Source organism: Neopsephotus bourkii, unplaced genomic scaffold, assembly GCF_033783945.1.
Source record: "Neopsephotus bourkii isolate Nb327-2 ecotype Australia unplaced genomic scaffold, CSIRO-AGI_Nbou_v1 NB_1394, whole genome shotgun sequence".
Lineage (NCBI taxonomy): Eukaryota > Metazoa > Chordata > Aves > Psittaciformes > Psittacidae > Neopsephotus > Neopsephotus bourkii.
In genome coordinates, this window is record NW_026901872.1 from 1,193,693 (window position 1) to 1,208,286 (window position 14,594).

General features: G+C 43.0%; 1 protein-coding gene and 1 long non-coding RNA gene across 2 annotated transcripts; one reads left to right on the top strand and one right to left on the bottom strand.

Annotated features, from left to right (window-relative positions):
* The first annotated feature begins 532 nt into the window (after positions 1 to 532).
* LOC133220018 (uncharacterized) lies at positions 533 to 1,784 on the top strand. The gene is made up of 2 exons (XR_009727622.1): positions 533 to 711; positions 1,328 to 1,784. It is a non-coding gene; the product is annotated as an uncharacterized LOC133220018 (long non-coding RNA).
* A 1,321-nt stretch (positions 1,785 to 3,105) lies between these two features.
* Positions 3,106 to 11,278, bottom strand: CLN5 (CLN5 intracellular trafficking protein). The gene is made up of 4 exons (XM_061367764.1): positions 11,131 to 11,278; positions 8,764 to 8,929; positions 6,717 to 6,942; positions 3,106 to 4,240 (listed from the first exon to the last, which is right to left on the bottom strand). The coding sequence occupies exons 1-4, from the start codon at positions 11,250 to 11,252 to the stop codon at positions 3,729 to 3,731; spliced, it is 1,026 nt and encodes a 341-aa protein (XP_061223748.1). The 5' UTR covers positions 11,253 to 11,278; the 3' UTR covers positions 3,106 to 3,728.
* Between the last annotated feature and the right edge of the window lie 3,316 nt (positions 11,279 to 14,594).

The window sequence follows — 14,594 nt, forward strand, 5'->3', positions numbered from 1 at the left end:
TTGCCCGTAATGCAGTCAAAACACCTCTGAACCTTGATAGCCAGTGTCCAATGTCAGCAAGGCAAACCTATTGCTTACTACTGTGGTAGTGGGAATAATTAGAGGCAATGCACAACCTACATGCCAGTGTTCCCTCACTTTGGAACCATGTCTTTGAAATCTAACATTCTGCTTCCCACAGAGAAACCTCTGATGAATCTCTTCCTTCCACTGAAGGTCAGCAGTTTTTTATTACAGCATTCTTAGCTCAAATAATGCAGCTATGAAACAAACTTCCCAGGCCAAGTCTATGTAGTGGCTTCGGGAAAAGCTACAGTGCTCCCTTTTAGCCAATCTTGCATAATTCTTATTCTGCCAATTCTTATGTTGGAACAAATTAATAATAATAAAAAAATAAGTAAAAATCCATGACATAGTAACCAGAGCACCACAGACTGTCATGATGTTCACTAGGAACATGAACATAGGTGTCTTACAGCTGTATAAAATAATTTTCCCTGGGTTCACTTTTATTTCTTCTTGTTTCCAGAAGACAATCCAGCATTGGCTTGGTTGTCTGGTTCTGTGTAGGAGCTGTTAATATCTGCAGTCACAAATCTCACTTCTGACATAAGTGCTACATCACTTTAGGTTTTTGATACACGATCACTGTTCAAAGCAGCTGGGGTAATCCTGACCAGTCACGCTCCATGAGATAATAAAAGTGAAAAGGTTAGTAATGTAAGAGCAGCTGTTTACATTAACTTTACAGTTTCCTGTAGTTTACCTAAAGCTACAAACTTGAGAATTTAAGTGGTGGGGGGTTAGGATGTTTTTTTTTTTAGTCAGAAACTCACTAAAACTCACGTAAACTGATGTAACTGCACAGGTATACACTAGCTATGTATATCCCAGTCATCGGTAAAATTTTGCCATGGGCCAAATTAATATCCTGTGAATTTAAAGCAGGTTTCAACCAGGCCTCTTCAGATTTGAAACAAGACTTACTATAAACCTAGAATATGTCATGTTACTTCAGAGATTTGTCTTCACCTCTGGCTGCTCTAGTGGATTGCACACACAATGGTGAACACAAGTGTGGATGCTGCTGTTGTATGCAGAACGGGAACATTGTTTTATGAGGAAATCAGTGAAGTCTTAAAGGGACTCAACTTCAGTGTCTGTAGCTCAGACTACAAACTGTAAGTTAATTCTCCTAAAATACAGGTGCTGTAGAAACAAGTTCCTTGGAGGTGTGATCGAAGTTTAGTATCATCAAAACTAGGACGGTGAGACCACAGTTAGCCTCAGATGTTCTGTATGTTCATCTGTTCATACTGTTTATAAGGTTTTTCTTGCAGGATCACATCTAGTGCCGGCCGTTGTTGTTCACGTGCTTTGAAATGGAGACTGCTGTGTGCTTTCCCACTGATTTCCACCCAGGCTTTTTTAAGTTGGCATTTCCTGGCAAAATGCTGAGCAACTAGAACTGCGTTAGACCTTTCACAAGAAAGTACCTGCTCCTTCTGGTCTTGCAACATGACAGAAAACACAGTTTCCTTTTTTAGGAAGCTCTTGCATGAAGATCAGCTGTTGTGGTTTGGTACATGAATGAGAGAGACTCTTGTTATACCTGGTACCTCATCTGCTCTACAGTCTTACATGGTTGTAAGATAAAGAACTGTGATGTGCAACAAGGCAACTTGGATCTCAAAGCCTGATCTAAACACGAGTAAAGCAAGAACTTTGGTGGATGTAGCATCAGACCCCTTTTGCTGCCTTATCCCCAAGGAGCAAGATCTAAGTGTTACCCCTGAACCCTCCCCCAGACAAAGGCTTGAGTATTTAGGGTGTGGGGGAAGGAGGAAAAGGGTCAATTTCCTAATCCTGTATGCTGAAATCTTTTGACAGTAACAGAATATCTAGGCTGAAGGTCCTGCAGACCTACCTGATGGCCAGCGTCTTTCTTCCCTTTGAGGCTCAGGCACCCAAAAGCTGTTTGCTGCACTCTGCAACAGCCTTGATGCAGCAGAAGAGAGACAGGCTTTAGAACAGCCCCTTCCCCATGGCCTGCAGCATCAAGCCCTTCAAGGGATTTTGACTCTGAGAGGTGGTATGAACCCTCCAAGTTAAATTGTTTCAGGAGGTGATGATGCTTTGCTCTAACTGTTCATAGCCATTTTGATAGTATTAGATGGCATAGTATCAGTTGAAAAATTCCTCACAGGAGTCCCTCAGCTGGTTAAGGCAAGAGCTGGTTGCAGGGTGAAGTCTTTCAAGGTGAGACAGAAGATGAAGTCTCACATAAGTGAAACTAATGAGCAGCTTTCCCCTGCAGCACAGAGGTGCTCACCTCATTCATCTCCCACTGTCATGCTCATCCCATTACAGGATAATGCAATTCAACTAATTAATTTTAGTACTTTTTAACACAAGGTTAATTTTCTGCCATTCTTATGAACTGAATCAAATCACTGCATACTCCCCTCTTTGCCTGCACCAGGTTCTAACTCGGCTCAAGCCAAGCGAAACTGCAGAGCTGGGTTCCTGTGTCACTGCTTAACCATGATGTGGCAATAACCTCTTGCAGCAGCACTAACCATTCTGCAGCTAGTTAGAAAAATAAAGTGACCAGTGTACATTTGGAGACGATTATGCTAATGATATGTTTAGGGTACAGGCACCTTGCTGGTCTCCAGAAAGCCGGTGTTCCCTTTGCTTTGGTCGACTGGGTTTAAAGGAAACCCACTGCCAAGCTGCTCCCATGATCACCTGGAACAGGACTCGGGGACACTGCAGCTGGCACAGCACCATCACTGCACACAGCACTGAGCACTAAGCACACAGCACTCACTTCTCACTGGCAAATCCATCACCAGCATGAATTTCTAACTGTGACTTTGACACCCCCCAAACTGCCACTGCTTCTTTCACAGTAAGGATTCAGTGCTTTTTAAAGACATTTAAAAGTAATATAAACACAATTTCTACGAAACTGACCTAATTGAAGCCTCAAGCAGATTTCAAGACAGGAGACTTCTAGAATGCTGCAGTTATGCACCAATGCCGACATCAGAACAGGCTGTTTGCCTTCTATCTGTGCCAGAAAACACACACAAATCTTGGGAAGAGCCATCTGTATTATGTTTACAGTGCAAGTAAAGGAAACAAAGTGGGAAAAAGATACCACCCATGCCATCTTCTAGGAGATTCTGCCCCTTCCCACCCTGACGAAAACCTATGTATGTCACAAATCAGAGAACAGTTCATAGGTCTCAGTTGTACAAACCAAAGAAATACGGAAATGTCAATGTAAGGCACATGTTGAGGGGACTGGGCACATCCAGGCACTCAGGTTTGTCAGCTCCAACATATGGATTAGCTGAGGTGGTCAGACCAGGAAGTCCTTGTAATGCTCATGTCCAACCCTGGTGGTGGCCACATGGCCATCTATGTGGAGACTAAAGCAGGCAGGCTGCCTCCCATGCACCCTTTGGCACTGCAGCCTAGCCAAGAGCAGCCACGCTGGCCCACCCTTAGATAACAGGTCACACAGAAGCCAGCCATGTCAGAGACAAGCTATACAGGTAACAAGTTAAAAAAGGCAGAGTCTTTCATGTGGTCTAGCAAAGCCTTCCCAACACAACTTTTACAGTTGGCAGTGAAACACTTGAACTCCATCATGGCAGTGCTCCCACATCCTTAAGATTATTCTGTCAAAAGGGCAAGTTTGGTTCTTCTGTAAGCCATTACACATCAAAGGATGCTTTGCTTCCAGTAGGTAATGGGACCTCTTCATAAATTATTTTGAGATAAGGGAACTTCATAGGTAAAAACCAGTATTCCAAGTTGTAGAAGAAGTAAAACTGATGATTCAAGATGACATGATCAATAATTTTTAGGAGATCCACAAAAAACTCCCTGACTGTTCGATGAGGTTTTAATGGGTAGTAGAAGTCCCTTATAGCTGTTGCCAATGTCTTGTTTCCTAATGGTCCAAAAATAGACGTTTCATTTCCTAGATAAACAGGCTCGCCACTAAATAAAATTATGCTTGTATAGTTTGTTTGTATCTTTTTAAAGACAGCTCCTAAGTCAGCCAGCTTCTGGTATGTTCTCAGTATGAATTTAGAGCATTCGTAAGAGTCAAACCACACTACTGACTGTTTGTCAGGACTTGCCTGAACGGTCCAGGTCTCATAGTAAATGCCAGTCTCATTGTCATGTCTTACCCATTTTGCCATTTCATTAAACATGGTTCCTGCAAGAGATGAGAACAGGTATTACAGAGGCAATGTAACAAATACATGACTCAAAATACTTTCCATCTATTTCAAGGTTCACCTCCCTTCCCTGCAGAAGTTTGTGTGCAACGTTACCTGACCATACAAGGACACGAGGCGTAAGTTGGAGGGAGAAGCAATACATGTAAATATAGCTTTTTCAGCTGGGTAAGTTATTTAAACTGTAATTCCTTTTTCTGCCCTATTTCCTGCTACTATGCCAAAACATCCAAACGTCAGGGAACCATGACAGTTCTGATTTTGTTTTATCCATGCAGACAAGCAGTGCAGGTGGCAAAATCTACCAGAGATGCTAACAAAGTGCTCACCGGCACAACAGGTGTTTCTGCACTTCCTGAAGTTTTACCTAAATTCAGCAATTCATAGAATGGTTTGGGTTGGAAGGGATCTTAAAGAGCCTGAGGGCAGAAGTTTCATGTCTCCACACAAGAAACCCCAGACTGGTATACCTGCTGTTTTAGCAGCTCCTCAGATAGCAAACTGAACCAAAAGCCAAATGATGAGTGGGGTGTGAAGACCAGGAAACTTAAAGCCCTTGAGGATTATTTCTTAATTCAGAATACATGTTTGGAGTACTCTGATGATGGTGTTTTTACAACTGGAATGAGGAAGACATCTCTAACTCAACTCATCTCTCTGGTAGCTTGCTATGGGTGATGCACCAGCCTCTGTTCCAAAATACAGCTGATGCACAGGGCTAATTTGCCTTCTATTTTTCCTGCAGTCCTAGCACTGCACCTCAGCTGAGCCCTTCCCACCCTCTCCTTCCTCAGCCACAGCACAATACAACCATCCATGACTCAGATCTGTCTGTCACCTCATATTCACAGCATGACCAAATTTTGCAGATTCTTCTTGCACAACACGTCAGAAGACACAGTCAAACAACAGCTTGCTATACACGGACTTGAAGCTCCCCTTCAGCTTCTCTAATTCCTACCAGATTACCTTCCAAGTGCATATTCTTTAAGGCATATTGAAAAGGATTTGTCTCTCCTAACAAGACTAAGATGAACTTCCTATGAAGTTCTGGCCTTAACCTCTTAAACTAAACAAAAATTATTACAGGTTAATGTGTATCTCCATGATAATCTCTTGGAAGATGCCTAAGCAATCAAAAATCTGACTTTGGCTATTCCTGCCCTATTTCACAGAAGAAACATACCCCTAAGTAACATTAACACAGCCGGTAGGCATTAAAGGAAAAAGAGATTGCTTCACTATGGTCTGCTGACAAAGAGCAGTGTAAGATCTCACACAGGCAAAGAGAACCATCTGTTTCATACATTAAAGCCCTCTCCCACAAGATGGGATGCTTTTTGCCTGCTCTTTGAAAGAAAACAAGTTCAGCTCATGAGCACAGAATCATAGAACGGTTTGGGTTGGAAGATACCTTAAGATCATCTAATTCCAAACCCCTGCCATGGGCAGGGACACCTTCCACTAGACCAGGCTGCTCAAAGCCCCATCCAACCTGGCCCTGAACACTGCCAGGGATGGGGCAGCTGTAACTTGTTTGGGCAACCTCTTCCAGTGTCTCATCTGAGCTCGCACCCGTTCATCTTCTTCCACAGTAATGTTCAGCACTGGACAGATTACCTAGAGACCAAGTCCAGCAAAGCTGCTGAAGGTGGATGCGAGCAAACATAAAGCACCACATCACACTATCTGTAACTTTCCACTATGCCCTGTACACAGCTAACTTTGCAGAGTAAGTCATTTTATCAGAAAATTTGCAATTCTCCAAGTCTTCAGTGGCCTCTGTTTGTAAGTCATTCACTGTATTACTACAGTAGTCAGCCAGATTTATATAAAGGAGCTTTTTATTTTAGGATTTCAGTGTTCAGTATACACAAGGAAGCTATTCTGGTGATCATCCACTTATTTAGAGGTGTAATTCCTGGTTTTGTTCTACACCATATGACAGAGACCTATTACTGGGGACATTTGCACAGTTTTTATAACACATAATGGAGGAGACAGAAATAAGGGATTAGTATTCTTTATATTTCTGAGACAATTTCTAAATATGCCTTATTTGTTTGCCCAGTAATTTACACATTTCCACCAGTTTTTCTGTCTCAGCAGTCATCTGTCACTTCACAATAGAAGGTTTTGTTTTGGTGAAATCATGTGAACAAGTCCATAAAGGTTCTGTACAAGCTGTTTTCTATTTTTACACTCAAGAGACTCAATGTTTTTGTACAGCAACACCAAATGACTCTCATTTAACAACTCTTCAGGGTATTTTGTTCAAAAGCCAGCAGCCTCAGACCACTTTTTGTATACAGTGCAGAGACAGTATTTCAGTTTGAAATTAACACGGGTGACTAACATTGTAAATAACCTACAAACATAAAAGATACCGCTTTACATAAGACAAGGCTGGCTCTATATTTTAAATTAGCATTACCCAAAGCATCTGAAACCTACCTGATATTGTGGTTACAAGAACTAAAGTTCCATTTTCCTTCCAGTGTGCATCATCTATTCCTTCATAAAAGCAGGCAGCGCCCTGGTTACACCAAAACGGTGCATCCATGCCAGGCCGGAGATGTGGAAACGTGCAGTTCCCTAGTTGGAAGAGTTCGTACCACTCCATTGTGTAGTTTTTGCCTGTTAGAGAGCTCTTGAAACCCACAGCATCATGCATAATTTTCTGAAAAAGAAAAAAAAACACTGAAGTCCCAGAACTTTAACATAAAAACTACTTCAGCTTGAGCTGTACAGAAAATAAGACACTTGGAAGCTGCTGTGTAATAGGGCAAGAAAAGGGAAAGAGGTTCCTACACCACTTTGGATTATTCAGCACTGGTGCACAACATACTGGATTGTATCACACACATGCTTTTATCACAGAACCGCACTGTCTCAGTGGTTGTCTATCCATCCATTATGAATTCTGCCTCCAGATACTCCATGGGAGCTCATCTTCAAAACTCAAATTTACTTTTGAATCAACGTCACAAGGGGTATCAAAGAAATAAAGACCAGAACAGAGTTCCAAAACCAGATCTTAGTAGTTAAAGCCACAAGAGGAATAAGATAGATACTTCTTTTAAAAGCTGTAAATAAATCAATTGAACCTCAGTTTAGCAACTGTGATATTTGAAGCTATTTCCATTTCTGACTCTGTGTGCTTGGTTCTGATATTGCTCCTTCATGTTCACTAGTATTTATTCACTAGGGATTGTGCTTTGAAGCTTAATTATGCTACTGATGTAACTATAAATATCACTGAAGTTGAGATTCTTTAATTAAAGTCTTCATTCATGGAGTCATGCAAATGTGACAGCCTGTGATCAGTCTTAAGTAAAGTCTAATGATCAGTCTTAAATACTGATCATAACATTCAAGAAAGATCCATGAAAGCAACCAACTCCTCACAATCCACCATTCAGACCAGACGGCTGTCCACTCCTGACAGGTATTCATGTTCATGCAAATATGCAAGTCTTTAACAACAGAAAAGTTAATACACTAAGAAAGTGTATTAATATCAGGTAATACTGCTGCTGTCTTCAGCACTCACGTCTCAGCTCGTGGCTCTGTTTCAGGTTTCAGCATCACAGTTTGAGGACAAAACACCTTCTATTCCAGCAGGTGAAGCTTATGGGACAGAATTGGCAACAGACGGTTTGGAAAACACAGATGAGACAGGTGAAAACCACAGGGGTCAGACAGTATTTACCCAAGAGGTGTAAAGGAACTAAAGTAAGAGTCTTGAAGTAACTGTGCAGTGTGTAACCTAGTGTTTCAACTTAGTGGCAAGCAAGCAGAGCAGAACAGGCACTGCAGAACGGGATTACTGTACTGAACCAACAGCAAAGGCTAAAGCAGGGTGTCCGAAAGGTACAAAAACTTCTGCAGAGGGAAGATGTACTTCTTAGGTCTGCTCTGAAGGAGGCAACAAATTTTTGGATACAGGTAAATGCTTGATTTAAGTTCACTTGAATTGCCAGAAGAAGTCAAAGAAGATTCAAGGTCAGGCTGGACAGGGCTCATCTCACCGAAGATGAGCAACCTCATCTAATTGAAGATGTCCCTGCTCATGGCAGGGGGCTCAGACTAGATGACCTTTAAAGATCCCTTCCAAGCCATTCTATGATTCCTTAAAGCACTTCATCTGATATAAGGGGATAAGCAAATGTATTTTCTTGATGCAGCTCTGCTGCAGAAAAAAGAACAACAAATGTAATGGCGTGAGTAAACAAGACACTGCCAAAGCTTCATGGGGGAACACATTCAAACCCACCAACAGTGCTGGTCATGCTCTTTTCTTTAGCTGAGCTAAACTCTGTAACTCTTGTTTAAAACTTACAGCTCTTTGGGTATCTTTCCTATAGACAGCTGAACTTGAGTGCTCCGATACTCTTCAATGCAAACACATCCCAACCTCACAGCTCCCCTTCTTGACAACTTCTGTTGAACCCAGCTGAATTTGACACTACAACTTTGTTAAACAGAAACATCACCTTACCAAATGTCCTAGTAGGTCCCCATATTTGAATTCCCATACTGGAGCCTGTAATCGATACACTTCAATGACATCCTGTTCTTTCATAACTGGAATGGCAGAGCCAGTGGGGCAGAAGGTGTAACGAGCTTGGCAGTAAGGATCAGTTTTTGGACGGTAGTCAAAGCGCCTGTGTTGAGAAAGAGAAGCACAGAGAACGATAAGCACAGCTTCCTGGCTGGAGTAACTGCCTTGTGGCTTCCTAAAGGACTGAGTGGGACAGTCCAAGTGTCCAGCCACCCCAAAGACAGGTTCTGTGATCCAGACACTGCAACACTTGGAGCTACACAAGTTGGTCAGATGCTGAGGTGCACATCTGCAGAAGCAGGACTTCAGACTCACAAATGCCAGTCATGTTGTACACAGTACGGATCACAATACAAATGGAAATACAACTCTTCTGAAACTGACAAAAGACTGTTAATAAGAAATATTCAGTGAAGAACCCTGAATGCAAAGAGCACATATGGCCAGTTGTGAATTACAGCAAGCATTGAATTCTTTTAACTTCTTTTATACAACCTGGATAAGAACAAGTTTGGAAAGTACAGTTATTTATTAACTAACCCTACTGGAAATGGATATCTATTGAACATGTAACTATTTCTGTGTACTTAACATCCCAAAGTTCAAATAGGTTAATGAAAATGTTCATATTACGGCTCAAATGGAAGAAAGTAACTGATTATATGACTTGGACATTATAATATTAACGAGTGACTTGGCAGTCCTGGGCTAATGGCTCGATATGGTGATCTTCAAGGTCTTTTCCAACCTGGTCAATACTGTGATGGAGTTGAAACAATGCAGATTACAAAGGGTGACTTATACCCACAAAATCAAAGACACACAGATGCTGGGGAGAGAGCAGTTGAGATCTGCCTCAAAAATGTTCTCTTAACAGTTGGTCTACACAGGGATTGACCAGTTTGCTCTGGGAAACTATCGTACATTAAGAGCTCCCCCGATGGAGCTGTTTTTCCTCTAGAATATTGCCAATATCAGGACAATAACAAAAAATAATCTATTCCTCTATGCTAATTTAGATAATGAGGTCTAAGAACCTCGCAAGGATCACTGTTTCCATCCACCATTCCTATTAAGCCTCAAAAACCAAAGACTGAATCTGGTTACTTGTCACTTGTCACTACTGAAAGACACAAATAGCCCAGCCATGAGATGACTCAAGGACATGGGACTTCCTGAGCCATAGTAAGGCCAGTAGCCCTGCTGAGACATGACTGTCAGTGCCGACTTCTCCAAGCTTGCTGGGTACTTCAGCATGTCAGCTTTATTTTGTCCAGGGGAAAAGGGAAGGGAAAGGAAGCTGAAAAAAGCACACACAGTTACAAAGCAAAGACTTATGCCAGCCACACATTTAAGTCCTGTTTCTAAATTGCACATCTTGTATTTTCAAATTCCCCTCCCACTGCACCTTGCATGTGACAAGCAGGTAACAAGCATGTTAAGAACCACTAAAATACCACATTTCTGAGGTTCTCACACTGACAAGCTTCCACTCCAGTTTGACCACCCCAAGACCCAGTCTTGTAACTACTAAACTTGAATGGAAAATCTGAACAACTCGTGACTGCAAGATCAGCTCCTTCAGGCGTCACCTGATACAAACATAACTGCTCGTAATTACACAACAGGCTTTCAAAACTTCAGGTGTGTATTAGATAGCAGCTAAATATTGAGAACGCCTCCCTTTACAAACAGCAAACCCGCAAAAAATACACACACAAGCATAGCTCGTCTCTGAAGAGGCTCATTTCCTCAGCATAACTCAAAACTGCAGCTATTTGCTCCAGTAAAATGCAGTAACATGCACTCTTCTGCTTTCCCCAACACCACCACGTCTTCCTCTGGAGCTAAAAAAAACTCTGCAGCAGAAATGGGGAGTTCATACGATTTCATTTAATATGAACGAGGTATGAAGGAAAGTTAAATTAAAAAAAAATAAACACAATAAATCGTAGCCTGACTTCCTCATCGTAACTTCTCGCTAGAATGGGATTTAAAGGATCATCTTTGAAGCAAGGGCAGTCATTCCCACTGCTGACGGAGAGCTCACAGGGATGGGACACCCACTCCCTTGCGAGCTAAATACACTCAATACTGCATATATGACACACACCCCCGCGATTAAAAAGGGGAAACTACTCATGGCCATTTTAGTCTAAATATTAAATAAGCAAAGAAAACCATCGGAAAGCTGACGGGCCCTGAAGGAGGCGGCGGCGGGGGGGGCGGTTAGGTGCAGGCAGCCGCGGAGCCGTGCCTCTTCCCGCTCTGGCCGCTGGGCCCTGTCCGTGTGTACTCGCTCACCTGTAAGGCACCGGCCACCGCCGCTGCGGGGAGCGGGACCCCGCCGAGAAACACAGACCCCAAATCATCGCCGCCGCCAGCAGCAGCCGCAGCAGCAGCCGGCAGGGTAGACCGGCGCCCATGGCGGCGCGCCCTTCGGGGCCTGTGGGCCCCGCTGCTGCGGCCCGGCGGGGAGGTGGCTGGGCTGAGACGGCCGGGCGGAAGAGAAGGAGTGAAGCCGCCCCGAGCCCGCCCACAGTGCTCGAAGGGGCGGTGGTGGCCGGGGAGTTCGCGGGCCGCAGGGCGTGAGGCAGGAAGGGCGAGCTCGCGCTAGACGCGGGGTCTCGACCAACCGCAGGGAGTTTTTAACCTCTTTCTGAAGGAAGCCTGCTGTGTGGTGGATCGGCCTTTAAAAACGACACTTGATGAGCCACGATTTCGGTTTTCTGGAGACAATTATGCATTCTTTTAATTTACCTGAAGCACTTGTTAGCAGCCCGGGGTGTTGTTTCAAGCGTTGCTTTGGGGCCACTTTAAAACATACATGAAACTCCCATGCTTACAAGCGGAATGCCCCAAGAGGGATGTCCTGGGTCTGGACCCAGGACGATGAGTTGAGGTCTCACCAAGTGGCAGAAGGGTGTTTGCTGTGACAGAGGTGTCCTGAGCCTCTTCTGGCTGCCCAGAAGTCTCATCTGAAGCTTTTCAGGGCTTCAAGCTAAGTTCATACATCAGTCACCCACTCCAGAACACCTAACTCAGGTTGTAACGGCTTACATTATGGGCATTATACAGAGGTTTATTCTCTCATTTTTATAACAGCTCCTCTATCAGAGGAGCTCTGGCTAAGAGAAACAGCAACTACAGCTTTGCAAGCTGTATCCCTGCAGCTAAGAGATCTTTCCAGCTCTGTAAAGTTAAAAACCGGTGCTAGCATCAGAGCCTAGGAGGATGTTTGGTAGTTAGCATCCACCGTGAAAGAGCTGGTGTATACTGTTCACTGGATAAATAGTAACTGTGCTGTGAACTTCTGGCTACCAGGAGGCAGAGAAATATCCCTGTTCATTCCTTGCATATAAGCCCCTAAAGAACAATCAGTTCTCTAGTCAGCACTATGCTAGCCTATCTCCAAACAAAAGTGGAGGTGGAAAACCCTGCATCCTACATAAATATGCATGATAGGCTGCTGAATACCAGTCTCTGTAATGCTGGAGGTACTAGAGGTGTTCAGAAAACCGCAAGACGGCACAGCTATTGAAATCTTTCATTTCAGCCACTTTTCTCTAACTCACTTCATTGCTGCCTGATTTTATACTGCTTATGTTTAAAATCCATGTCATTCAGCACTAATGCATGTATACATGATCTATATTGTCTAGACTGTGCTTTTGCCAAGATTGGACCAGATGATCCTTGAGGTCCCTTCCAACCTGGTACTCAATGATTCCATGATTCTACCATGATTCTATGGGATTCTAGTACCTATATTTCAGTATTTCATTTTAATCTCATGCATGTTATTTGTTTCTGCTTTAAAGGAAAGCTCTGGTTTTGTTCTTTATAAAATAAAGTGTACTATTATTCATGTGTTTTCTAGCTTCAGTGTAGTACAAGATGCCAGATTTTCATGTGTTTGAAAAGGTTATGTGTTTGTGTGGAATACAGCTGTCATTCCTTTTTTTAGATACTATGATGTGTAACCTTGGAAGTACTTTATGAAATAAGGGAAGCATAATTCATCCTTTCCAAAAAGTGAGGATGGAGGGAAGTGAAATGGCATAATAAAGGTGGCATAACCAGTCATTAGCCAAACTAGAAATACAGTATGAACTGGTTCTTAGCCCTGGCTTGGCATGTGTTTGCAGTTTGGACTATTAAGTCTCTATTCAGGCACTGCTGTGGTTGCTGAAGTTGTTGGGTCAAGAAGCTAAGATGGCCAAGCTTTTGATGTTTTTCATTTCAGTAGCATTTTTGTATCTCATTTCATTGCACCCCTTAGGTTGTATGAGAAGAAAATTATGGAGTACTGTGCAGCGAAAGTTTCCTAAGTTACATTGTGAAACATACTTTAACATAGAAAATAATAAATATACTTGAGCTAAAAAGCTACTGTTAGCTATTTCTGAATCAGCAGCTACCTATTAGCCAGACACATGTCAAAGTGTCTATAAACCCACAGAACTGATCTGCATCTTTGTCCATTGGCAGGCTTAGAGGAAAGATTGAGACTGGCTATAAAGATTATACTGAAACAGGTTGCTCAGAGAAGTTTTGGATGCCACATCCCTGGCAGTGTTTGATAGCGGAATAGACTTCACAACTTCGTTAAAGTTGTAAAGTAGGTATGCTTTATTCAGCTGAAGACGCACGGGGGATTGGTCCTCCAAAAGGCATGCGCACCTCAGTGCCGTTTTCCTTCTACATTTATCCTGTAAAGTCATACATAGGTATTAGGATGCACAATACGCCTATACATATTTATATTCTATCCCCGCTTCATATTATAATGAGCTAAAAGGCTCTCCATGCATGTGCAGTGCCTCCTGGTGGTCTTGGGCAGGGGTCTTCAGATGAAGTAAGGAGTCTTCCTCTTGTGGGTAGGGGCCTTCAAGATGAAGTAAATTAGTCTTCCTCAGGCTTGAACTTTTTACCTCTGGTCCTCACGCATGCTCTTTAGAAACTGGATGGGTCTGGTCTATGTCCAACTGATTTAATGAGCTGTTCTCCTCATTAGGTTCTATCCTGGTACTGCCTGATAAGGCATCTGCTAAGCTTGTCAAGCAAGCTATAACTTAAGCAGTACCCCCTTGTACAACCCCCCTCTGTACATTTTGTCTAACCCCCTTGTACAACCCCCCTGTACACAATAGGCCATATCAGTCTCAGTGTTCACGGTCAGATTGGTCAGGGCTTTGAGCAATCTGGTCTACTGGGAGGTGTCCCTCCTGTCAACGGCAAGGGGATTGGAACTAGATGAGCTTTAAGGTCTATTCCAACCCAAGCCATTCTATGATTCTGTGAAAAATCAGCTTCTGGAGTTGACAAGATTCCTACATTTTTCTCATTCCCTGGAGTATTTTCTTTTGTTTAGTGAAAACCAACCATTTTCCTGACACAATGAAGACTCTTCTATAGGATTTCCAATTATAAAAGTACCTTCTCCATCTCTACTCTTGAGAGCAACAGAATGGAAGGAATAGAAAGGGGAAAACAAACCCCCGCTGCAGCCAAAGGCTGTGGGTTTGAATAGCTAGTTTGGTTTTGAACATCTACAGGAGTCATCACACTGTAACGGGAAACAAGACTGAAGCAAACACTGTCCAGCAGACAGCAGTCTGCCCTCAGGCAGGGACCATTGCTATCTCAGCACTTTGCTGTATCCATCATCCTGCACAGGCTCCCAACCTCTCAATACACAGCTGAATGCATTTTGCTAGAGACTTTGCTTCCTTTCATATACCATTTCCAGTGTAAGCACTATTGTT